General features: G+C 45.4%; 2 protein-coding genes across 3 annotated transcripts in view; one reads left to right on the forward strand and one right to left on the reverse strand.

The window, feature by feature from the left end:
* Positions 1–2,877: 2,877 nt before the first annotated feature.
* LOC106656011 (inactive tyrosine-protein kinase 7-like) lies at positions 2,878–18,306 on the reverse strand. Its single transcript, XM_014376622.2, has 10 exons — positions 18,293–18,306; positions 15,769–16,098; positions 8,520–9,086; positions 7,809–8,105; positions 6,595–6,956; positions 5,723–5,924; positions 5,319–5,591; positions 4,124–4,315; positions 3,448–4,055; positions 2,878–3,363 (listed from the first exon to the last, which is right to left on the reverse strand). The coding sequence occupies exons 2-10, from the start codon at positions 16,094–16,096 to the stop codon at positions 2,887–2,889; spliced, it is 3,306 nt and encodes a 1,101-aa protein (XP_014232108.1). The 5' UTR covers positions 16,097–16,098; positions 18,293–18,306; the 3' UTR covers positions 2,878–2,886.
* LOC106656327 (homeobox protein OTX1-like) overlaps positions 14,091–26,815 on the forward strand; it is a 29,304-nt gene continuing 16,579 nt past the window's right edge. Inside the window, exon 1 of one of the 2 annotated variants that reach the window (XM_023461584.1) lies at positions 14,091–14,461. In XM_023461584.1, coding sequence (XP_023317352.1) covers positions 14,225–14,461 — 237 coding nt within the window. In that variant the 5' untranslated portion in view covers positions 14,091–14,224. The remainder of the gene's footprint in view (positions 14,462–26,815) is intronic. The other variant, XM_023461585.1, reaches the window with a different exon arrangement.

The raw sequence follows: 26,815 nt of genomic DNA on the forward strand, positions 1-26,815 counted from the left end.
TAGTACGGGACTTTTTAAAAATTCATAAGATATATATATCGCATATAATCAGCGAGGTCGTCGCGTCGACGATCGGTTGCAATCGGCAGCGTACTTACACATACAGAGCTGATACTGGCTACGCGCGACGCGTAATAATAAGAGAGCGCAACGTGCGGGTCGCAATTTTCTGCCCGGCGAAAATTATATTCTCGCGGAAATACGCTGCGGAGCGCGTTAACGACTCGGTGGAATTGACAAACATCGCGGCCAAGTGGCTCACGGACTCGATGCGTTCAAAATATGTGTGTGCGTTGTTACGTACACTTTTGTATTGTCTAGATTTTGTTCATGTCTTTTTGCTACGACGATGGCAGGATGATGGCAGGATGTGTGTGCGAATTCACAAGGCTTCGTGTCCTTCGATTTATTTATTCGTTTTTTTCTTTGACATATGGCGTGTTTGATGATTATTATAAAATAACATATTGATGCGATCATAAAACTACTGAATCATGAGGTAATATTACCGAAAAAATTATAACGCTATAGTATTTACAATGTTGTTTGTTCTTTGCGTAGACTAAAATTAATCAAATATGACGCAATATTCGATATACGAGCTATGGCGAGAGCAAATGTTTCACATGATAATTGTTACAAGTAAGTACACGATACGATATGCTCGTACAAAGGGGGTGTATAACGGGGGGAGACGAGATGCTCGCGCGTCTTCAATGTTGATTTAATCAAATTTTCAGGTACAAACCGATGAAAATCATATGCGCTCAAGCATGATATACCATATGATATACCATCGAAAATTACACAGGGGGATGCGCGTGGGTGGTTGGTTGACTAGAGACGATGGGCACAAAAAATTGATATAGCACGCAACGAACGCAACAACAACGCGTCGCGTGTGAGTTAAATTCCCAACGTCGTCGAATGAAGGCAATCTCTCGAACGCGATTTTTCACTTATTTTCTCTCTCTCTCTAACTCGCTTCACTTTAATAGCGAAGTACAGTCCCGGAAACGTAATGGCACGTGATTTTTTTTCCTCTCTTTTCCTTCTTTCGCGTTAAAATTTTAATACTTGGCTACTCGTAAGACTTGGCATTACTTATTTTATAAGTACATATAAAAGTTAGAAAATATAATATATAGTATAATATAGATCATTTTCGTCGAACTCGGTGCAAAATTTTTATATGAAATCCACTCTATTTCGCTGTACTATCTATTATACGGCATGATTTCGCATTTTTGGCCATAAAGTGTTTTCATTATACATCGAAAAGGGGCACATAGCTTCCGGAAATATCAAAGCTATCTCGTACAATTTTTCATTGATAAGTATCGCACGATAAAAGAAAAACTCATTTCTACGGGCGTAACGGATCGACATTCATTTCGTTTCAACAATACACATTTTCTTCCTGTACACACTCGCATCACAAGCTCACGCAAATTCTTGACTTTCCTTCGATGAACGGCAATGCATATATTCTTTATTTTGTTACTCAAGGACGCGACGTTTCTTTCTCTTACTTCTTCGTTCAAATTGCGACGGCATAATTCGAAATATTTTGGCACTTTTTTGGCTAAACTTGGTTACTTTTTCTTTCTCCCCACTCGACTACGCGACGCCAGGGTTTATTAACAAACGTTAAATACGAAGACGACGGAAGGAAAAGCTGCTGCGCCAACATCATCGAACGCTCTCACTCACTCGCTCTCTCACTCTTACTCTTACTCTCTCGCAAATAAAACACAGTACGCGCGAGGGTGGTGGCGGTGGTGGGCGTCCCGCTTGAAACCATAAAACGCGGACTCGCGCGCATTGCGCCTACGAGGAATCATTAAATGGAATGGAAGTACTTCGGGTTTATATACGCTGTGTGTATGTATAAAGGCGCAACTCTCGTCGTCGAGGCAAGGGTCGCTTTCTCTCGTTTCGTAAAATAGTAATTCGGTTTCGAGTTCACGTACATACGTACGCATATAATATAATATGTGTGTGTGTGTGGGTGTATAGATATAAAAAGGGGCTGTGTGCTCCGAGTCAAGATGCGCGGAGGGTTGCACACACGATAACGCAACAACGGTATAAGGTTTTTTTCTCTCTCTCCGAGTCAAGAATATAAACTATAATATTTATACGTGTATAAATTATACGAATGTTTTACCATATCTTATTATATACGATAATTGGGCCCTTTCGCTAAAAAATATCGTTAATCTACGTTATGTTTTCTTATGTATATAATAATAGCGATAATAATACAATAAATTGTAGCTCCAACCATGCCTATTTATAACACTGCAATAAATATATTGCAAAACGAGCGTTATTATAAAAAAAATTGCAATCCATTCATTGGAGCATTGGAAGCTACAGAACAGCCTACGTCTCTCTCTCTCTTTCTCTCTTCAATCTTGGCGGAGATACATATTACATATAAAAAGTCCTTATATTTGGCACATACACACGCTCATACACACAGTTGTACAGTCTCCTCATCGTTCGTCGTCGTCGCCGTCTCACTCGCTCGAATTTCGCACCCCTCGAGCTATAAAACGTGCGAGCGAGCGCGTCTATATATATCGTTGCGCGCATACATATACACACACGGATGGGGGGTGCGAGCGCGCACAGTACACAAAGCATGTAATATATATCCCCAGGTTCTGCGCCATTGGGATCGTGCACATCGAGCCACGGGGCCATTGTCTGCCGAAGCACATTGTCGTAAAAAAAAAAAAGAAAAAAGAATTTATGAACATATTCGTTGGCTCTTTGGGCGCTCGCGATCAATAATACGACTACTGCACGACCGAAGATCGAAGCGCTTAGCAGAACTTATACATCAACTTTGGCCAGCGTCTACAAAAATACCAGTCTTTAGACTTGAGCGCAATCGGCCACTATGTCGCGCAGCCTGTCGCAGATCTCGTCGAAGGTCGGCCTCTCGCGCGGATCGTACGACCAGCACTGCCTCTGGAGCTCCTGCAGCTGGGGCGGCGCCGCCTTGTGCGCCTGCCAGGTCAGCGTCTGGGCCTTCAGCTGATTGATGACCGAGTCGTCGTTGTATTTTTTGAAGGGCAGCTCGCCCTGCTGGAACATCTCCCAGAGCAGACACGAGTACGAGTAGACGTCGCTCTTGGTCGAGTACTCGTCCTCGAACACGGCCTCCTTGGGCATCCAGCGCAGCGGTATTATCTGATTGCGATACTTGGTGTACTCGCGCTGGTGCGGCTCCTTGGACATGCACGAGAGTGACAGTTTGAGGCAGTAGCTGCTGGATATGAGGCAGTTGCGGGCGGCCACGTCCTTGTGCACCAGTCGATGGTCGGCCACGTGTTTCAGTCCTCGCGCGGCCTACGTGATAAAATTCGACATTTGAATTCTCGTACGAGATCGAATGTGATCGGTATCGACGATCGGTATGTATATTGTACGTACCTGATTGGCAAGCGACAGTATCTGCGGCACCGTGAGCTGAGGCGCTCTGGGTTTGGTCGAGTCGCCGCCAGGTGCCGCCTCCTTGCTTCCCGTCTTCGACGCCAGCAGGAACTGCTTCAGATCGCCCCAGTCCGTGTACTCGAGTATCATGAAGTCGGGCTCCTCTTCGCGACACAGCCCAATGAACTTGGCCACGTTCTCGTGATTGAGCTTGTGCAGCAGGTCGAGGTGACGCTTGAAGTCGTGCAGCACCGTCTCGTCCTTGGTGTTGGTCAGTTTCTTCACCATGACGCAGATCTCCTTGGGCCCGCCGGATGACGAGGCTGCAGAACCGTCCAATGGCGTCTCGCTCGCCTTGTATCTACTCGAAAAAATCTCGCCGAACTCGCCTCGGCCAAGTGGCTTCAGATCGCCGAGATTCGATCGGCTGATGATCATCTTATCGTAGTTGGATCTCGATCGACGCGAGTAGCCGCTGTTCTGACTGTGGGCCGTGTCGTTGCCGTCGCTCTTGTGCGCGTCACGGCCGTGCTCCCTTTTGTGACTCTTGGTAATCGTCTCGCCGAGTTCGCACTGCTCCTCCTGCACCTCGTTTTCACCTCCTTTCTCTGCAATTAAATATTCGATGATCGAGTTCCGATTAAATAAAATAAGTAAATGAATTTAATCGTGCTACCTTGTCCATCGACTTGTTCTTGCAGATATCTTTGCTTCCTCCTGCGCCTTCGATGCCGACAATAGACCATCAGACCTATGACCAATAACATGTAGGCAGCTGCGGCGCCCAACGTGATTATCACCGTTTTCGTCATCATCCCGCTCTCCTCGGCCAAGTCGAGCTCCATGTCTGAACGGTAGCCGTCCACAGCTGATCGAACATGTAAAACGCAAATTAAATTTTGAGATTTTTTTTTTTGAATCAACACAATATCAAATTGAATGTAATATTCCTTTTTTTTAAATTAAATTAGTTTTAATTATTCTACTTCGGGAAAGTAGATTCATAAAGGCGAAGGAAAAGAGTCCTCTTTTGGATTACTAATGTGTAGCTATTTTTAACTCTCGTCATTTAAAATTAGCAAAGATACTACTGGTAAAAAATTTCAAAATGTAAATGATTGAATTGAAAGTAATTTGATTATATTGCTTAATTTTGATTTTTCCTCTTGCAGATTTACTGGATAAAGGTACTCGCCATCTAGTGGTTCATACTGGTATTAATTATGAACGAATTTCATGAGCAATTTCAATCAAAATGTTGGTATTTGAATATCTAGAAGTAAATTTTTAATTAAGGAGGTTCCCTCGGGTAACACGCTAGTCAATTGAGAGTTCGCGCAGTAACATGGGTTAAGCTAGCTGGCTTGTCGTCTGCTAGCCCTAAAACGAGCCGAAAAAGTCGTGTTTTCGCATCTTTTATTAAAAAAATATTGAAAAAACGGCAGGCTACCTCTACTTTGAGACACGGTTTTTGAAAGATAAGAACTTTCTCTACAATTTGTATATAATCATTCCCCTGCGAACTTTGATTTCTTTTCATAAATTGTAAATGTAGCTCAAATTTTCATGAATTCCTATGTTGCCCATGTTAATTTTCGAAACTTTGATCGCGTTTTTCTCGAGATTTTGCCTGGCTTGGGCATATGTGAGCTATACCATTGGATTCGGGAGGTCAAAATCTATCAATATTGATGTATGTACTTCTTGCGAACTTTGCAAGGGAACCTCCTTAATGACTCATTCATTTTCAACGAAGATTTTATCTACAACAAACACTACCTTCAATAACATTCAGTTTCGGTGACTTTAATTTCAATGTCTGATTTTTTGACTAATTGAGAGGATCGAGCAGCCAATATATTATATCGTACCTCGAACGCTGAGATGAACCTCTTCGCGCTTGAGGCCACCACTGTTTCCTGCGGTGCAGCCGTACTTGCCCTCGTCGCTCAGGTAGACCTCCTTGACGTACAGACTGCCGTTGGGCATGAGCACGAAACGATCCGCGTCGAGGCTGTTCATGCGCGAGTCCTTGTCCCACTGGATGGCCGGCTTGGGATCGCCCTCGGCGGCGCAGTGCAGCCACGCGGCCTGGCCCTCCGTCGCGGTTACGTTCTCCGGTCTGATCGTGAATTTCGGCCCGACTATACGGAATAAAGAAAAGATCATTCATCTCACGTGGAATGCATCATCTGTTGATTCATCTTGCTTTCGAAACGAGTGCACATGACGTGCCAAAATCATCTCTTTCTTATCGAGTAACTGTACTACTCACTGACTACGTCGATCTTGATCGTGTGGCTGATTTCGCCCTGGCTGTTGCTCGCCACGCAGGTATAATTGCCCTTGTCGCTCTCCAAGACGCCACTGAAGTGCAGCGTACCGTTGAGGTCTTGCACGTGCTTGGGCAGCTCGCTGCTGCCGACTTTCGACCATCTCAACGTGGGAGCCGTCGAGCCTTGCGCCTTGCACGAGATCTATAATGTGAGAAGCAGGTTAAATGCAAATAAATCAATGACTCGGTACTTTTCGAATCGCAGTTTGAATTATGAAATATCATCATTTAAAAGCTTATTTTCGAGTCTCGTGCGCTAAGGAAAATTTTCAATTTCAAACTTCTCTTGATGCATTGAGATTTTGATCAGTACAGGTAGAAAATTTCTGTCAGTACGGGTGAAATAGAATGCGATAATTATATAATAAATTTAAAGTGACTTGAGGCAATCCACCTGTCGTGGCGTTCGGGACCCAAGGGAATAAAGATTCTAGCGCCGATACAACATACAAAACCAAAAGTCATCATTGACATCGATCATATTTCTGTGTATGACAGAAAGAGAAAAGTGTATAGACTGAGTATACTTTCAGCGGCCCTAATTGCTCATTGTATCCCTTACCGATAGGGGTCATGAATGTTCTTGAAAATGTTCTAGTTTTACTATGTCATGATGACGTTGAGTCATGTGCTTCCATTTGTGGGCACTTTATGAAATTTTAAAATTTTGGTTTCATCAGTTTCGAAATTAATCGAGTTTAAATGGCGTTGGGCTAACAAAGCGAAACTATATATTTAATAAGCCACACATACATCATTACTTGTTTTGTCGTGAAACAACAAGTCGTAAAAGTGTCGGATTGATTAATTACCTTGGCTGTCGAATTAAACTCCAAGCGCCGGTTAACCGGCTCAGGTGAAAATTTCAGCTTCTCCTTGACGATCAACGCGGCCGGCTGAGATCGGACTGGACGCTGCTGACCCAGGGTCAAAATCTCGCAGGCGTAGCGGCCCTTGTCGCCGGCGTGAACCGACTTGAAGACTAGACTGGCGCTTCCACCCTCGGGCTCGTGTAGCTGCTTGTATCTCGGCATGCCTCGGAGCGGCTCGTCGTCCTTGAGCCATCTGACTCGCGTTATCGGTGCGGGCATGGCTTTGAACGTGCAGGTAAATTTGGCGCCCTCGTCCTCGGCTACTTCGACCGGTTGCGGCGACGACAGCAGCTCGGCTGGCCCTGCGTACATGCATGCGAAAAGAGAAGAAGTAGAGACGATGAATTGACCATTGCGTGCATACGCGGCTTGTGTACGCTCGCGGCTACCTGCCACGCCAGGTTCTGTGTATGCTCGAGAGGGAAATGTTTGCGAGCTGTCCCGGCTAATGGAATTTTTGAGTGGATGCCGCATGTGTTGAAAATGCCATTCAATGTGTTTGTTTGTCCGATGTTGCGACGCGCTGTGCTACGTGTGTTTTCGCTGCTGCTTGTGGCATCAACTACTCCGTTTTTTTTACTCAATTATTAAACGCGCGCTTGGAACCGAATTCGGAAGCAAAGGCATATGCATATCGCGTTGATTCAACGATGAACGTTGAATTACTCGCGAGGTAATGGTCATGCTTGCGTATAATGTATTTACTAGAAATTTTTAGCGTAAAAAAAGTTTTGCGAGTGCCTAAGAATACTCGTTTTTCCTCTAAAAACTCACAGTGGTAAATCTTCACCTGCTAGCTAATGCTTACTCGTATTCATTTATCGAGCTATGAATTACGTATCGATTGCGTGTTTACTTTATAAAATCGTCAAAGCCATCTCGTGTCCAAAACAATGGACTCTAGTTTATCCCCACTGAGATCATTTAGTTTCAAAACAAACTTGAATTCCTCATGATCATAGTTTTTTTTTTGTTAATAAATATTGTTTATATCTTCTATCGTATGTTTCTGTGTCGATGTCCCATTTCAACTCGGTTCAAAAGCAACTCGAATAATTAGAAATCGTTGTAAGCAGCTTCACTTATCATAGCCCAATATTTTTTTTATAATTTATAAGTAATAAGTAAAACAAAAAATAATAATAAGAACTCACACGAAACGGCTATGTGCACGGTCATTTCGGTGGCTCCAGCCAGATTCTCGGCGACGCACGTGTAATTGCCCTCGTCCACGCCGGGTTTGGCTTTGGCCACGATGAGGGTGTCGTCCTGCACCCGCACCGGACCCGAGTCGCTGATTATGCGGCCCTGCTGATCGCGCCAGAAGACCCTCGGCTGCGGCAGTCCACCTGGTGGCAGACAACTCACCTGCAGTTCTTGGCCTTCACCGACCACGGCCAGCTGCTCGTTCAGGGCTGGCTCGAACGACGCCTCGGTCAGATTTTTCAAGTCTATCGTGGATAATCAAATTGAGCCCCGCATAAGAAAAATATCACACATAAAAAGGCTAATAAGTATTTGTACAACCTATTATGGCTAATTTTTGACTAAACGAAAAAAATGCTACAACTGTATTGTTTGACTTATACAAGTATACTTATATAATCATATTATCTACTTAGCCACTTGCAGATATACAAATGAATGTACTCGCCATCTAGCGGTAGAAGCTCAAGTCGGTATCAAATGGTACTTAAAGTGGAATTTTAAAGTGGTCTAAATTATTTGAAACAATTAAAATATCATTTTTCAGGTTATTTCAAATGCGCTAAATATTTGTATCAAAATTGTATTAGAAAAGTTGCCAAAAATAAGCCAATTAAAAGTTATACCAGAATTGATTGCCGTAACGATTAGTTACTCACAGGCGATCTGCAGCTCGGCTCCGTAGATCTGCGCCGTGTCGGCCCTGATCCCGTGACAGGTGTAGTAGCCCTTGTGGCCGTCGTGCACGCGCATGATCAGCAGGGTCCCGTTGTCCATCACGATGCGCTCGTCGTCCGTCTCCAGGGGTCCCTTGTCCTCCAGGAACCACTGTATATTGTCGACGTTCTCGAAGACGCAGCTGAAGCTCGCCGGCTCGCCCCGACGCACCACCGATCGCTCCGGGGCCCGCTTCAACACGGCAGTCTCGTTGCTGGGAACTATGAGGGGCAGCGTGTGGGCGTGGGCCGAGGCGCCGGCCTCGTTGCGCCCGAGGCAGTGATAGACCCCGTTGTCCTCGGGCTTGGCCGCGTTGATCACCAGGAGGTTGCGGCGCTTCTCGACGCGGCCGTCGCCGGGCCCGATCTGGACGCTGTGGCTGTTCTTGAACCACTCGTACTTGAGCTCGCCGCTGCCGTCGACGTGACAGCGCAGCTCGACCCGGCCGTTGGCTCGGATCATCGGGGCGGGCTTGGGCTGCTGCAGTTGCACGCTCGACTCGCTGATCCCTGCAATCCATCAATAGAGTTTATCCAATTGATGTAAATATTTGGAGCAACGAGTGTGCGGGGGGGATAAGAATCGTGGCAGACGAGCAAAAAAAAAGACTAATCGTCACTCTCGAAGATGTTGACGTTGAATGATCGTTGTGTCAGGCTGTGTGTTACGCGTCTTTTCACGCCCGCTAAAAGCTCGTCGGTATGTATATCGCTCGTGTGCATTACGGTATACACGAGTCGCTGTTGCGAGCGCTCGAGATCAAAGGATTGCTCGAGCTTTACGACACGCTACTTAAAGTGTACTCTTGCACTTGTCATCGTTCGCTCGCTCGCTTAAGCTCGGCTCGGCATTGTTCTTAATATTCATGCGCGCGGCTTTCGTCGTCGTCGTCGTCGTCAACGTGCATACATTGACCATTTAGTCGCTGACTCGAGGAGATATAACGCGCACAAGGTGTGTGCGTGCCTGTGTATATAAGCGCAACAGTCTGCAACGCATCACTTGTGTGTGCGTTGGTGGTAGCAGCAGCAGCAGCAACAGCAGAAGCGGCAGCAGCAGCGGTGGTTGGCGGCTGCGGCCTCTTTGATGTTTTTTTCTCTCTCTCTTTTTCATTATTCGTTCTACTCTCGGCAGAGCATAGGTGTGTTATATGTGTGTTATATGCACATGGTGGTTCACAGAGAGAGAGAGAGAGGCAAACTTCATCCCCCTCTTTGACAAATTTTCCTTTTTTGCGAGCTAGCGCGGCGCGTTATGCACGCGCGATGTGCTCGAGGAAAGATTTTAATGCGTATCACTACTATAGTACACTCGGTGCGTATCAAAGATTAACGCGAGTGCCTCGAGTAAAGAGTTTATAGCTCTTTCGTGTTCGCACCTCGGCATTATAATTATATATGTGCTAAGAGATGGCAGCAAAGTGCATAGCCCAATCGTCCGATGAGACTACGGCTATTTTTTTTTTTAATTAATGGACAAATTCGATCGTGATTCGAGTGTATCAATCGCCGTGGTATTTGCTATTGTATTATGAACAAACGATCCCCGGCTCAGCTATGGCGGACTAGAGTATATACAGCCCAATCTGTTTTGTTTGGATTGTCAGAGAGAGGCATTACATTATAAACGAGCTTACCGATCAAACAAGAGGTAGTCAGCTACTCGTCGAATCGGACTTCCTGCCTCCTATGTACCATTCGCTATTTGCTCGCTCGCGCACGTAGCATTGCACAAGTTTATTTGTATAATACGTTAATTAGCCGTATTGACCCGGGAGCCGCCCAACTAAACCACATAATACGATGATACCGCCTCTAATGCGGATCAGCTCTCGAAAGGATCCGAGTCGAATAATAATATAAAGTTGTAATGATGCCGAATAATCCAATATGAGACTTTGATAAGGCGATAACAATGCGGGCTCAGCCTCGAGTGCCTCGATTTTTCTCTCATTATTATAGTCGTCTGTGTGTGGACGTGTGACGAAAAGCAAAGCAGCGCCGGCTAATATATAAATAAGCGCGTGTAAACTACGTAAGGACGTTTGTACATGTGTAGTATCGAGAGCACGAGGGCGGCGATGCTGAATCGCTTTGGGTATTATGCGATTAGGCAAAAGTTCACGAGGGTATCTGTATATAAAAAGCTACACACATATGATACGTATACACGAGAGTCGGAAAGGAAAAGCTGCAACAGAGTCGTCAGTCGGTCGAGGCCCATACCACTGCACTGTCGTCGTACGCCGATATTATGTAAGCTTGCGGGCAAAAAGACACGCGAAGCTCCCGAATCGGGGGTCTATTACGCGCGCCCTTGCTCTGCTTCGTTCGTTCCTTCGCTCGCTCGTCGTCCCCGGCAATAAATCAATCAATTTCATTGTCGTCAAGCCGATAAATTCATATACATTGTCCCGTTGGCTCTGACTATATAGCCAAGCCCAAAGCCGCACCACTGAGTAGCACAGATTTCTCGTAGAGTTTAATACATCCCCCCGGTGAATCGAGGCGCTTCGGCATCATCCCCCCGCCGAGCGAGATAAAATGCCTTACATGCATACGCACAAATTTTATACGTATATACCTACAGGGCGCGTTGTTATTATACGTATAGCTGCCACGGGAGCTGCCGCTCGAAGAAACTTATCTCGTGACGTTTTTATCAGTCCAAGAGAGAGTATATGCATTTATATATAGGTACAGAGAAAGAGAGCCACAGCTCCGCGGCTATATACATAACTCTGTGGCTTCTTTGTACAAGTTGGGCGCGCGCATAAAGCCCGACTTTTATGTGTGTGTGTTTGCTATGTGTATATAAGTACATACACACACATACACAGACAGGGCAGTGGCAGAGGCTTGGAAATGTGCAAACTGCGCGCTGCTGCACGCAATCTACGTAAGAGAGTCGGCATTGAGCCACGGTATATATATATGGAGCTCCATGATGGGCGAGGAGGGCGCCGCGTTGCTATGGGAATATATACTTATAGCTGCTGCTGCTGCTGTTGCTGCTATGGCTCTGCAACGAGCGAAAAGGGATGCTGCTGCTCCGTTACCACTATATGTATAACAGTAGTAGTGGTAGTAGCGAGTTTGAGCGCTTCATTGCGGATATGAGCGCAAACGCAGACATTGATGAGTCAGTAGTATAGCATAGGCGGCGGGGCAGCTGCTGCGCACCAAAACGGAGCACTTACCAACACATACATACACGCACACATAGATATGTATATGTTTTATACTTATAAACTTTTACGAGCTCTGCGGACCTCCCCGCGCGCGTATTTCGCCCGGCTCTCTTCCGAATTATCTCTCGCCGGCTTTCGAATTTTAGCCGAGTTGCAGTAGCGGAAAAGCAGCGTAATGCCAGACCAAAGAGATAATTTTTCGCCCCCTCGCTGGGGCTCTGGCTCGCAATAATATAATAAGGAAGCAAAAACATTTTTTGCGCCCGCGCGCAAAAGTTTATTTTCGACGAAACTCCTCTGGCCTGAAAAAAGTGCGAAAGAGAAGCTGAGAACTGCAGAGAGTTTTGGCTGCTGCTGCTGCTTTTTTTATACTCTTTGTTTTGGCCTATCGCGCGCGAGATCGCTCCAACCCAGCTGCTGCAAGCTTATACATATACTACAACACGAGTACGCGTAACATGCCTAATAATCGAGCCACGCATACATACAAGTATGCACGCGCGCGGACGCAATGTCAAGGGTTGCGTGCACGCAGCAGCAGCAGCAGCTCTCTATTGAATGCGAAGAAAAAAAAGAGAGAAGAAAAAATGTTTCCTCCTCGCTTGCTCGCGCGCGTCCTACACACGCGTTTCCAGACTTGCGGCCACGTTGTGTTGTCAATGTAGTCGACGTCGACTTGTATACGCCGCTGTTGTTATGATGCGCGCGTTACCCTTTACTTGCACGCGCTACGCCTGCTATATAATAGCACCACGTATACATATAGTACAGATACGGTGGCATTCACGAATTTTTCGCTTCGCTCCCGGAGAGTGAGTGAGAGAGAGAGAGAGAGAGAGAGAGAAACGAGTTGGCAACGGGCGAGTATACGAGCGAGAGAATGAGTGACGTAGCCCAGAGAGCTGCCGAGCTCGAGGCTGCTGCACAGGCTTGAATATTATACAAGAGGCTTGTACACACACACGTATAGTAGTCACCCGCGCACAGCCATATGTACGCGTACGAGATTTTTTTTACCAGCTACTATATGCACCGGTGCTGTGCTGCAGAGCATGGGGCACTTATGGAGTAGCTTTTTCAACTCTCTCTCTCTCGTGCCCGTGCGTACGCGCGCGCGAGCGATGCTCGACTTTTTTACACTCACTCGAACGTTCATAATAGAGCTCGTGTAGGAGAGGGTAGGACGGTACGTAGCATATACCTACTGTGCAGCCGTGTGTATACCTATCCTATACGCAACAGCAGCAGCAGCAGCAGCAGCAGCTTCACGACCTAGCTCTCTTTTCTCTCTCTCTCTCTCTCGTGCACGTAGTACATTTTTCAACGGCTCTCTCATACCTTTTTTTTACTCGACGTGGAATTTTTTACCCTGCCTACCCACCCACCTACCTATGCCTTCCTTCGAGCTTTTTTTCGAAAAATAAAAAAATAGCGAGTCGAGAGATAGTCAATTACGTCGTCGTCGTAGCTACTACGCTCGTGAGAGAGAAAAGAGCCAATTTTCAATCCGTCTTCATTTGCGGTCCACTATAATACGCTCTACCCTCCTTCTCGATTGCTTTTATTTTAGGAAAATGAATCGGTATTATACGATATTGGATTTTTCGTGCAAGCTCACTCCCCGCCAACTGTGAAGGTAATTTTTTGACACAAAAGTCGATACGAGAATTGCTTTTGACGTAACGTCGTCGACACGTGCAACGTGAGATATTCATCAGCAAAAGTCGATAGTCCTTGTTGGCGGAGACATTGGCTTTGCGTAAACCGTTAATCCTCGTTCGTTTAAATCTTCCCCCAGCGCATAACGCGTGCACGCAGAGCTGAAACGACTATTTCGTCGAGATATGCCAAATACACATATACAATGGCCTTATTGGCCGTAAAGGCCAAGAAATCCAAATTCACGTCTATAGACGCGAGCAATCCTGTAGTGGCGTATTATACCGGTGTTCCAACCGCGAATGCTCGTAAAAGCTCGACTTTGCCTTTATCTATAATTGTGCACTCGGCTATACTCACCGCCGTGAGGCTTTGTTGTATATAATATTCACCTCATGAACATGGCAGCGCACGATAACGAATTTATTGCTGCAGTTGTCGGTAATTTTTCCGACGCAAGAATTCTAATAAAATATTTTTCAACTTATTATTTTATTCTAAGGTTTCAATTTTCCAATCTAGATTCCGCAGAAACAAGTCGTTCACGTGCTTTTGTGTTTAATTCGTCGGAAGGGCAAAAACCACGAACGTCTGTTGTTATTGTCTGTTACTGTATACAGTTTTCGTCGTTTACACCGCTTAAAGTACACAAATCGATCGAGCCGCAGCACCGATCTCCAAGCCGATTACTTCTATGTTATTGTTGAATGTTATCGCTGTCATTGACCAACGAGACAGCTCGTAGTGTACAATGTGTAGTGAAATTTTCAATTTGGCAATATAAAAGTGTTTAACAAAATGGATTCGAGTCTACAATTTCAACAAAGATTTCACGAAAGACATCATGAAGGGATTCAACAACAAGAACAAGCCGTTAAATGGTATAACAGGAATCGAAGGCACCACAGTCTAAATGGTCTAGCTCATCTTAAGAACTTTAGATATGATGGAAGTGACGGTGAACCCAGTCCGCGTAGTCCCTTCGAATCATTAACTGGTTTGTGGGACGGATTATCGATAGGCGACACCATCAAGGTACGTTTGCATTTTTGCCCATTATTTGGTCATGTGGTGCGTATGTTTTACTCTAATATAATTAAGGGAAAATTCGCGCTAGTATAGCTGCTGTGCTTGGAATAAACTTAGTCTCGGGCGCGGAAGCTTTTTTTTAACGCGTTCTCTCATTCTCTCTCGCTCGTGCAATATGAAAATCGAGCCTGAGCCGTATAATTTCCAGGCCACACTCGACGTAGCGAGTCGTCGTCGTCGTCGTTGCGCGCAAATTTGAATAGGATATTATACGCATCATGGTACGCCGAGGAGGAATGAGGCTTCGTCGAGCTTTTATCAATCTGCACGCGTATCGCGCGACTCCAAAGTCCTCTCAGTTCGCTCTACTCGCTCGCTATCTCTCTTTCTCTCGGCCGTAATGGTCCTAGTATCTCTTAATCCATCTCGAGGCACGCATTTGCGGTATACATACATACATACGAAACTGGAGGGTTGCGCGAACGTCGAGCTCGAGCGAAGCGAAGAGAGACAGGGAAAGAGAGAGAGAAAGAAAAAATCTGCCTCGACTACTCGACTCTTTCATCGCGCACGGTACAGCACAGCTCTCGTACGTATACGTCGTGTATATAAATTTCCGCGCTATTGTATGAATTTCTCGGTGCGTTGCTGCAGCTGTGTGTGTGTAAGGAACGAGTTGTTACACGTGTATCGCGAGCGCGCAAAATGTGTTATAACACGCGTCAAAGTATGGTGAAAAAAAAAACACGCTCATGCCTCGAGGTGTGAAGAATCATTATAATATTGCCGCCAGAGTTGGGAGGCTTGTTTTTTTTTTTTAGGAAAAAAAATATTATTACGAGTCGGTAGGCGATACAGATCATTATTACCGAGTTATATACGTATACATGGGATTGCGCATTGAAGCGCGCGAGCTCGCGTATAATATTTGCGCGACGCGGTGCGGCCCGTAATTGCAGTGCACTCGTTGTCCTAAACACACGCGCGTGGCGCAGCTTTCCCTTAATAACGATCTCTCGTCTCTCTCTCTCTCTCTCTCCTTTTTTTATTGCGAGTTGCGCGAGAGAGAGAGAGAGAGCCTGGTAAGGGCGACTCGAGCCCTGCGCGCACACTAATATGCATCAGCTCCGGCACTAATGAACTCGCTGCTGCTGCTGTGTATACAATAAACGTGGATCGCTTCAGCGTGTATATTTCCACGAATAAAACTGCGATATATGCTAACGAGCCAGTACTATTAGAAATTCAACACATTTTCGTCTCGTGAAAAATGAGAGGCATTGAAAATCAATAGGTTTCGTTTCTATACTCACATTGAACGTTGAGCTTGGCCGGCGAGCTTTCGATGCTCGCGCCGGTCCTTCGATTCGTGGCCACGCAGACGAAGCTTCCACTATCGAGTAGCCGATCGAGTCGGCTGATGACGAGGTGGCCATCGACCTGGTGGCGTCGTGGACTCGGCGCCAGGGCCTGTCCGTCCATTTTCCACGAGTAGGTGACGTCAGCTCGGGGCTCGGCCTCGCATCGGAGCCTCACCGGCTGGCCCTCCACGGCCTTCTGGTCCTCGGGATTGTCGACGAAGTACAACGATGGTTCGCCTCCACCGTCGTTGCTCACTCGACGCTCCTGCGACAGAGCCATGCCTGCGAAAGACAGAAAAAGTGATTAAAATTCTATGCGGGAACAAATTGTATCTAGCTCGAGGCTACGACGCATACAGATATACGAATGCGATGACGTAAATCGACAGTGCACGCGTATTTGATGCGAATGCACGATTTGATGTGCACACGTGTACTCGCGCTGAATTTCCTCTGGGTAAAGGCGGAAGACAAAAAGTAACGTATAGCGAGTCATACGACAAAAAGCCGGGGATGCATCTAGGTACATATATAGAACGAATTCGTGTATATCGCGCGTACACGAAAGTGATTACAATGCGTATAAGCTGCAGCGCCGTGCACTCGAGAGCCTAGTGGGATTTTCCTGTCTCTCTTTCTTTCTTTCTTTCAGCCACGCTGTGTACTGCACCTACTATGACATAATTTTTTGCTCCGCGCACGCATCGCGTCTCTTTCTCTGATTCTGCCGCTCGAGACTTTTTTTTGTCAACTTCTGTGCAGGAGCGGTATACGCATTATGCGATTGCGATCTTTTTACTTATACGACGATGATCGCACACTACGCGCGTAAATTTTTATACCCGAGATACCATACCATGTCGATTGCACTGCGAGCCGCTGCACCGAATCGAGAGCTGGGAAAATTGCACGTCTATACATTACTGTATGGCGAGCCGAGAGATAGGTATATTTCGTCGTAATTAGCCGTAGAGAGAGAGAATACGTACAAGTGGAGTCTCGACTCGTAGCTACACATATATCGAGGCGCGCGCGCAGGCAAGTGCACGAGGCATATAAGAAGGCAGCTAGGTATTATATGGGTACGAGTACGGGAACATGGGCACACGAGTCGAGAACTACGTAAATAGGCTCTCGCGCACTGCAACGCGACGTCGTATAGCACGAGTAGAGTTAGGCTACGCGTCTTCTTCTTGTACTTATGCGCGTCTATATGTGTGTGTGCAGGTCGGCGGAAGCGGCTCGAGGCGGCCTGAGTAAAAGAAGCGGAGCCAAGAGAGAGAGAGGAGAAAAAGAACGAAACGAGTTTAAAAGCGAAGGCGAGAAGGAAGAAGACTCGCGCGCGTTGCCTCGACCGTTCTGTTTTTTGCTCTTTCTTCTTCTTCTTCTTCTTCTGCTTCTTCTTCGTCTTCTTGCACACTGTGTATGTATATATGTGCGCCTCGAGTCACATATAGATATACAATACAGCTACAACGTGTGCGCGGCAGCGGTTTATAACGAGTGCAAAGTACTGCGCCTCTTCGTTCTCTTACATAGCCGAGAGAGCGAGCGGCGCATTTTACCTTGACCGTCAATTTAGTCGCGTTTTGCTCTCTTTCGATTAAATGAGCTATGCGCGCGGGTGCTGCTGCGGTGTTCCTATACCTATGCGTGGCGTGTTTTATACAAGTTACAACTCACAGAGTCTTCTATAACGTCGAGGAAGAACACAACAAATGAGCCGGATAAATAAATATTAGATACTATAGCCAAGGGGTAATTTTTTACACTATATTCGAAATGACCCTATCGTGAGCTTTGATTCTTATTGCCTGCATAGTCGAGCCAAGACAAGCTCGATGTAAACTCGTATTATTATGAGCTTCGTGCTATTGAGAGCTGCCTCATGCACTGCAGACCCTCAAGTCGCCGGCCTAATACACGCGCGCGCGCGCGCCAACCCAAGTTTATACCCGTGCAGCAATATGTGGCGGTGCTGCTGCTGCACGCAAAACTGAAACTCGATGCAGTCTTCGCTCGTCTTTCGGACGAAGGGAAAGGGTTTTTTTTTACTACATAGCTGTTGCTGCTACTACACGAAAATGCAGACGTCCACCCGCATAAAATATCATCGAGACGCTCGCTCGCTCGCTCGCACGTTGCATACACGCATACATGGACATCGTACATGCTGTAAATGCGAGTGTATCTATATGTTCAAAGAAGACGCGGCTATACAATTTGCTTTTTATCGCACGCGCGCGTTTATTTATAAAATATCTGTCGGTGCCGAATCATCAAAAGATATTCGAGATGCGCCTCCATCTACTCTTCCTCCTCCTCCTCTTCGAAGATCTCAGCTGTTTTCGCTGCTAGCCCTACATACGACAGACATAAAATGCGCGCGGCCTATGTTCACAGTTAGTTTTAGAAGCAGTAACGACAGCATAAAAAAAGGAGTTGAAACTTGTTCAAAGTTATCATAGTCACTTACCCAGGAGGCAGACGCCGAGGAGCAGCGATGTCAGCTCGACTCTCGAACGTGACATGACAATCATATTATTATTTTCGGAGCTTCAATCCTCGAAAGCGCACTTTTGCTCCGAATACTGTGCAAAAATCAATGTCAAGGCCCTCGTCTCTCTGGGAATAGCAACTCCGAGCGTAGTGTCCTTTTGTCCGGCTCGCGAGCTGTCTTTCTCTCTATCTCTCTCTGACACTGTACAGAAACTACCGAGGACTACGGACGAGGACCGACGACCGCAGCAAGTGCATTTTTTGCTCCTTTCTGAGCAGTTTGGCACACTGTTTCACATCGATTGGAAGACTTTGACGAGAAAGAAATAGTTTGTGTAGAGAGTAGAGTAAAAGAGAGATGCTTCGAGGGACGACGTGCTCTGCGGCGTCCCTCGGCCTAGCTATAAAAGCTAGCTGATGCTGCTTTCAAGGGGGGTACGCGAACGAGACTAACGTCTCGCTGTGCTGCAAAACGATGCTGCACGCACAGGCTGCCGGCACGAGCGGCGTTGCTGACAGCGCGGCTTCTGCTCGCCGCTTCTCTCCCCTATACGTATTCCCCGTCGTGTATAGTTATATGGTATACCATATTGTGTATCCTCCGCGAAGCATATTATTCGCAGCGCGCATATTGCGTGCAACTTTCGTATTATCGGCCGAGAGTAAAGCAGATTTCACGCGCGACCTTTAGCCGTCGCCACCGGGGCGACGATCGGTTCTCCCTCGACGTATCCGACCGAAGGATTACTTATCTCTCGGAATCGGTGCAGCAGCGATCGCCGGCAATGCTGAACCATCTCGTCTGCGGCGTCAATTTGCGTCAAGGGCACCAGATAGCAGCTCGCTGCGCAGATGTGCGCTCGGTTTTGCTGCTGCACTCGCGATACACACTCGGAGAGACGTTCCGATCTCTGTACTCTGATGCGTATGCAATACCTGCACCCCATGGCAACAATTTCCCTGTTCAGTCTGCACTTCGTGCGTAATATGAATTTTTTGGTCGAGGCTCGCTCAGCGTGATATCTCTCGAGGCTGCAGCTGTTCGCGAGACCTGCACTCAGACGTTATACTTTTAGTCTTGGCTCGACTGCAGAAAATCTTAATCACGTCGCGGTGCAGAGCATAGAAACGGTAGCTCGAGAGCGATATTATTAAAAGCAGCAGCAGCTCCTTTCAGTCACGCCGTGGAGAGAGATCATCGTCCATCGTTCTTTTTTTCTTCATCTCTCTTTCTCTCTCCCTTCAAAAGAGCTTCTGTTCCCTCTTGTCCTCGCTACATTATACAGCATGCGTATATATCTATACGCCATAATACACACTGGCACGATAATACACAAAAGTCGAGCTATATTACTACTATATGCATGAGATTCGAGCCTGCAGGCCGCCGGCGCACATAATTCAGGATCAGCAGCGAGCTCTGTTGCAGCCCCGAAGAGAGAGAGAGCAGCACTAAATGATATGCCAATGAAAGCCTCATTATGTACCGAACATATGGACCGGTGCTTGCTCGCGACATTTTACTGTACATATAAAAAAAAATTCAAGGCCATATTCGGAGAGCTTCTGCATCTTTCGTCGATCGACCGTGGCTGGTGCAGTCAAGTGCAGTTATACCACGTCGTTCCTTTTTATCGAATTCTCGCAGCGGCGATTCTTCTTTTGGCCTCCTCGTCTATATTATCAATGCACGAGAATACTACAATGCATGTATAGGGCCGAGAGTGAGCTGGGCTCTTCTCTGCCCATACTTGGCATTCGTTACGCCTTTGACAATCAATGAAATCCGGTTCTTTTTGTCGCACGCGTTACACTGGATCTTGTATTATATGTATACGTGTATGCTGCGGCGATCGCGAATCTACCGCGGTATCGCGATACGACTTTTTCACTGGAAACTCTTTCTTTTGGATTTTTTTTTTCGGTAGCAGCTCGCAGGCATTTGTCGACGAAACACCGCCACACATATTTGTGTGTATGTGGGCGCGACATATACATAGCTGCTCGACGGTCGCACCTCGCCTCATCTTTCAAAACTGCAAAATCATGCCTGCGACTGGTATGAACATCAGTCCAAATAACTTGTGTGACTTTTTCTAATGGTTTTTGTTTTTTTGTGTAAACGATATCGATGGAGATAATTTGGTCGTGATATGACTTCAGACTTCAACCGATCAAATTATGGAGGATCATCATTTTCTTCTCCTTATTTCTGATTCGATGCACGTCTCGTCATTTTGATTACCCTTTGTAGAGTTTCCTCTCAATTGTTGAAGAGTATTCTTTATTTGTCGCTTGTATAACAAAAATTATAAAAAAGAATTATATTAGACCCATATAGCTCTATATATTTATTTAATAGGAATTGAACTAAAAAACTTACTTCACGATACCAGAATTTTCCCTGGTAAAAATGTCCAGTGTATAAATTGCTAGTTTTTAAAATATTTAATAACCATTTTTACTGCAATCTAATGTAATGTGCAAAAGATTTTATTGTTATTTGAAACATGTTGTGAGTTATACAATTATTTTGACTTTGCCACTTTTAGTTTTCAAGATAAAGGTACACGCCATCTAGTGTCGGAAACTTAAACTGGTATTATCGTACTTGGAGTGATAGAAAATTAGTCTTCGTTTTTTGAAACAATTAAAAACTAAGAAAAATTTTTGGTCAATAGGCCATTATTAATGTTGAATATTACTAAACCTGCTATAAAAATTTCCCTATTGAAAACAATCAATTTTTCTAGATTTTACAGATTCACTTTTTCTAAAACAAGACCACTCTCCATTTATACGTATTTCGTTGATTAAGTTGTAGATCGCCAAATAAAAAATAGTCCGCAAACGAAAACGTGTTTACAACTCTAACGCTTGAAAATAAATATATTATATTATTTCTTTGAAAGTGAATAAAAAAAAATTTGATTCTCGGTATAGAATAATTGAATGTCTCGTCCAATACATTAATAAAGCTCGAAGTTCGCGCAATAGACGCCTCGAGCGATGTTAGATCCGATGGACTACCAAGCAACGCACAGTAGCTCCCGAAGTATATTATAGAGCCAAGGAAGCGTCACTACTGCAGATCGAGTCTCTTTTTCTCTTTCTTTCTTTCTCTCTGTCTCTCTCTCTCTCTCTCTCTCTCACTCTCTTTGCAAAGGCCATTGATCACTCAAGTCAACAATGAGACCAAGATTACCAAAGTACGATATTTCATACTTATACCCGCTGCTTATATTTTCATGCAAATCAAAAGAATGCGAAGTTGGATGGATCGACGAATTTTTTTTTAATGCATTTGCAGTTCAAGCGAGTGTAGAGCTGAAGCTCATCGAGGCTCCTCTCAGTTTACATCGATATATTTTGGTGAAAATTTGCTTGTCATCGATATTGACAATACTTCATTGGGTTACGTCACATTTATACAGTTCAGTTTTTACTTCGCTGTAATAATGCCATCATTAGAAAATCTCGCATTCATAAACTATCGTTATTATGAGATTATATGCATCGTCGCAACGAATTAAAATCTTTAACTTGGAAAAATTAATGATCTCCCGAGGGAATGACGCAGGTCCTCTTCTGGAAAAAAAGGATTTTTCGTACGGAGAAGCAGGTTGTCGCTTCTACCGAATCAATTTCACAACATCAAAAATGTACATAACTTCTATATCAAACCTGTCAATCAAAAAATTTTTCATATTCACGAATCACACGCTATACGCGGCTGATATTAGCGTCGATACATTGATTGGATTCATATTCCGTACACATACTCTTCGCGTACGTCCCAAATGAGCAGTACAGAAATTTTTATTTTTCGATTTACTCGAAGTTAATTACATAAATGAGTTTAACGTGTATGGTAAAAGCCCCAAGTGTGAAATGGAAAAACAGTGAGAAACAACGACCAGGCTGTATCGACATTTTGAGAGAATAAATTCTCATATATTGGTTATATTTAATAGAAGGTGATGCTTTGATGTATAATATGCTTTCACGAGGCCGTAATAATCAATTCTGTAAACACTCCCGGTGGCTTCGCTCACCCTGTAGCACGGGGGGACTTTGATAAGTTCATTTTAAACGCGTCCGTCGAAGTTAATCAATTTTTGGTATTATAATCAGCGATGAGTGCACCTTAAAATTTGAAATTATTCATGCAATTATTCGAGCAAGTCAAATTTTATTGTTTTTTTTTCAATTCTTGTTGAATGTATATAAACTCTCTCCAATTTCTTGCACTTTTTTAAATAAAGATGAAGCACACCCAAAATATATGAAGTAAAACATGATTGTTTCTATAAATTATCAAATTGAAATTACGAATATTTTATGTTTCTATATAATTTTGAAGTCATTCCAAAAATTACCTCTAAACGTACGGGCAGTGAACGACGCGATCATAATTTTCGAAAGAGAAATTTGATTGATGATGATCGAACACTGGTGACGTGGCACATTATAAAATTCACGAGTTTCTTTTGTTCGCTAACGAGCATCGAGAAAAATAATAGAAATATCTCTTTCTTCGTCTAAACCACAGTTGTGTTTTGCTTTGAATAAGACTATACATATATTATGTTGGGTGCGTGTGGCGTATACATGCGTACGAATCGAACGGCTGTAAATCGTACTAGCACAGCACACCAGACTGCGCGACGCCGGGCCATTTGGGCCTCAAGAGCGCGTGTACATCATCGTGCATTTTCCCCTTCTCTTATCGCGTAGCGCCACGCTTCTTCTATTTTCTCTCCTTTCTTTCCAATTCGTCTTTTCCCGTAATTTATGAAAATCTCCGCTATTGAGCATCGAACTAGTAACACACGCAATGTTACGCTGTATATGGTGCAGCAAAGCGGAAGTAGTACGCTACGGGTCATTATCGATTTTGGTTGTGTGCTTTGTGTGGTCATTCCTGGAAACGACTAAGTCTATACTTGACATCACTTTGAAAATTACAAAGGTAGATGCGGAACTTACTCCGAGATCGCGATGGGAAAGGGTTTGCTGAATTTTTATTTGCACGAGCGACAGTGATGAATTTATACGCCTGTTTATTTATTCAATTTTAGGATCAGTTACGAAGTTATTCACCCTGATACTTTTTATGATTTTCATGATGAATAAGTTGACATACATGATCGTACGTAACAATTGTTGCTAGAACTATAATGATTAAACAGACGCAGGGCCCGATCTCGAAAATAGTATACCTATATGCAGGCAATATAATTTTTTCATAAAGAGACTCGTCGTCGTCGTCGTCGTCGGTCATCGTTGTTGCAATATAGCGAAAGTCTGACATCTTTTGGACAGTCGCTAAATATGCGCCCAAACATTTACCTCTTGTGCTGCTGCTGCTTTGGCTGTGTGAGCGACATACCTATATAGATATGATAGATGCATGTTTATGGTGGTGGCGGCGGTGGCTGCACAGAGCGCGCCGAGGGATGTCGTGCTTCCCTCTCCCGACTCTCAACTCTACTCTACTCGCGACGTCTATAATCCGTGCGCCCGACGCCAACAGCCACCATCCTATTCCCCATTGCAAATTTTCACTGTGTGTGTATGTGTACGTATACAAGGCAGAGGCAGGCAGGCAGTCAGGCAGGGTAACAAACGTTGCTGCTGCTGCTGATAAAAAAAAAGCGAATAAAAAAGAAAAAGGGAAAAAGGAAAAAGCGAGCGCGAGAGAAACGGTAATGGCTCGTGCACCAGAAAGAGGTACTGTATACCTATAACGATGGTCTCGGATGGGGTGAGCGAGTACACACATATACACGATTGTATGCGTAAAACACAATTTTGCTGCCAGTGGTGGGAGCCCCTCAGAGAGTAGTTGACGGAGGGTGGGCGCGGCCTTTCGGAGAGCCCCCCGTGAGCCACGCCCACCGGTTTCTTTGTCGCCTCGGAGCCAATGGTCCCGCTCGCCGACGGCCATAGCCGCGTCATAGGCCGCGTCTCGCTGCTGCCAGGCCTTCTCTCTCTCTCTCGTTTCAACGGGTGGAGGGGGTGGCGACGCTGCTTTTGCGAATCCGCGAAGTGGTGCCGAAGCTGCTGCGTGTGCGTATGTGCGCGCGCGAAAAAGCCCCTGGACTTCGATCCAGCGATTGCCATCCTAGGCATCAGTTTGGTGCGCTCGCGCAGAGCTGTCTGCCGCGTCCTATCTGCCTTCGCAAGAGCTGAGCTCGTCGCGTGTGTATACTCCGACGCCCTCGAGCCCCGCGCGCCTTACGCACTACACGATACATACATATCTCGAGCAAAAAGTTGAATCGATCTGTCCTTTCGACGTCTTCGACAATAATTATAAAAAAAAATTAGGAAAGAAGAGGAAGCAGAAAAAACAAGACGAGTGATTGTATAAATAGAAAAACAGCGAGATAAAAACATGTGGCGTGCTGCCAAAGGGATATTGACAAACAATGGATTATATGCATAGGGCAAGGCCTTTCGCCGTCGGCCCCACGATATCGCAGTGTGCAGTTATACCGATTATATAATAAGTTTTAACCGGTCTCGCGTCTCTTCCTCTTTGTAATTAAGTGTTAAACTACCTACTGTGCGTCGCATTGAATACACGACAATAAATCGTTACAGCGATTATCGACGAGGCGATTTTTTCTGCATGATCATCTCTGCAGGCGCAGTAGTAGTAGTAGTAAACAGTGACAGTAGTACCACCACCCAGCAGCAGCTGATATGCCGAGCTTGTGCACTTAAGAGTCGTCATCTTCGTGGGTGGTAAAACGCCTAGAGCCGCACGATATCAGGTGAGAGAGACAATTCATTTAGTTCATTTTTGACCATATCAATATATCCACGAACTCGTGCTATATAGTCGTAATCTGTATTATACAGCTGTATATAAATACATTAAGAATATGAGAAAATTGGCCGACGTTGAGCGAGGGGGGCGGGCGACGACGATATTCGCGCGCGGGCCCGAAATTAAAATCTCGAGCGAGCGCTACTGATAAAACAAGAAGAGTAAGGAGTATAATAAAAAGAAGGAGCTGCCCGCGCGTCACGTGTAATATTAAGTTAAATATACTGGGGACGTTATACAAGGTATTAATATTGACGCGAGAAAGAGAAAGAGAGAACGAGTTTGCAACACACATTCACACTCACGCACAAATATTATACTATACGGAGGTAAAAAGGAGTCGCGGATGACGACGACGATGATGATGATGCCGCGCGTTCACCAAAATTTCGCAGTTATCATCGAAATGTATAAATTTTTTATTTTTATTATTTATCCCTCGTCGTCGCGCATCGGCGGAAAAAATTGGCCGCGCCGCAGCAGCACCGCGTTCCTCAGCTGCGAATTCTCATTTCAAGCATTTATACGAGAACGCGTGTGTGTGTGTGTGTGTCGTGTTGCGTTGTGTTATGTGTTACGTGTGTGTATGCGTGCGTGCATATATTTTAATAAGGAATGTGGGAGCGAGAGAGAGAGAGAGAGAAAGAGAGGCGCGAAGCACAAAGGTGTTGAGCCTTTCGGCTTGTTATATATGCTCGTTTATACTTCTCGGGATTCTTGTCTCTCTTTCTCTCTCTCTCTCTCTCTCTCTGGTCGTTTGGCCGCTGCTTCGTTCGTTCGTTCTCTATTTTTCATATTCGCGTACGCCGCTGCTGCTGCTGCAGGGACATATTTTATATTTATGGCCGTTTGCCGCTACTGTACGCTGTGGTGCTCTCGCTCTCTCGGCTCGAGAGAGCTGCCTCGCGCGCGCGAACCGGCCGGACCACTATCCATGCCGTGCCACATGTGTCATATCTCTTTCTCTCCTCCTCCCCCTCAGCGCCCATATTATACTTTTTGCCTTTGCAGCAGCAGCACATCTCTTCTCGTTTATATATTCTCTCTCTTTCTCGTGCTTTAGCTTTGCTTTTCGCTGCCGTGCTTTAAGCGCGACGAGTTGGGCCTCCGATGAAATCGAGATCGACGCGAATCCGCGGGTGCAGTATAAGGTGCTAATCATCGCGAAGGGCACAGCTATACGACGTGTCGGATTCTCGCGCAGCTTTTATTTTTCCATCCAACTTTTTCGCCGTCGCGCGCACATCTCTGCGGCGCAAGACCGCATACATAAGTACGCGTACAATATTGGGATCGATGAAAGGACTCGCTGGAGCGCAACACCGCTGCTACGACCTTATAATATACGTTTTTGACGAGCTGTTCTCTGTTGTATCTACATACAGTATGCTCGTGAGCGGAACCGCGCTTGGTACCGCGTGATCTGCCGACGCCTCGAGAGAGACACTTTGGGCTTTGCTCGCGCCAAGTAAGCATGAAAATGGTACCGAGTAGGCAGGAGGAGCTATTATTATTGCGCTAGCCACGAAAGAGAACGAGAGAAAAACCTTTTCAATTTTTTTTTTCTTTTTCTTCTTCTTCTTCTTCTTCTTTTCACTTGGCATAAATATAACGCAACCTCCACAGAATATAACGCGGAGAGCCCAATTTTGGTTTACCTGG

This window comes from Trichogramma pretiosum, unplaced genomic scaffold, assembly GCF_000599845.2.
Source record: "Trichogramma pretiosum strain Unisexual culture from Peru unplaced genomic scaffold, Tpre_2.0 scaffold4, whole genome shotgun sequence".
Taxonomy (NCBI): domain Eukaryota; kingdom Metazoa; phylum Arthropoda; class Insecta; order Hymenoptera; family Trichogrammatidae; genus Trichogramma; species Trichogramma pretiosum.

What these genes read in the sequence shown, in the direction of transcription:
- LOC106656011 (XM_014376622.2), bottom strand. Translation starts at nt 16,096, where the DNA reads ATGGCTCTGTCGCAGGAGCGTCGAGTGAGCAACGACGGTGGAGGCGAA. An exon ending in GGCCAAGCTCAACGTTCAAT is followed by an intron (nt 9,087 to 15,768) that starts GTGAGTATAGAA and finishes GATGGATTGCAG; the next exon opens with GGATCAGCGAGTCGAGCGTG. An exon ending in TACTGTCGCTTGCCAATCAG is followed by an intron (nt 3,364 to 3,447) that starts GTACGTACAATA and finishes TTTATCACGTAG; the next exon opens with GCCGCGCGAGGACTGAAACA.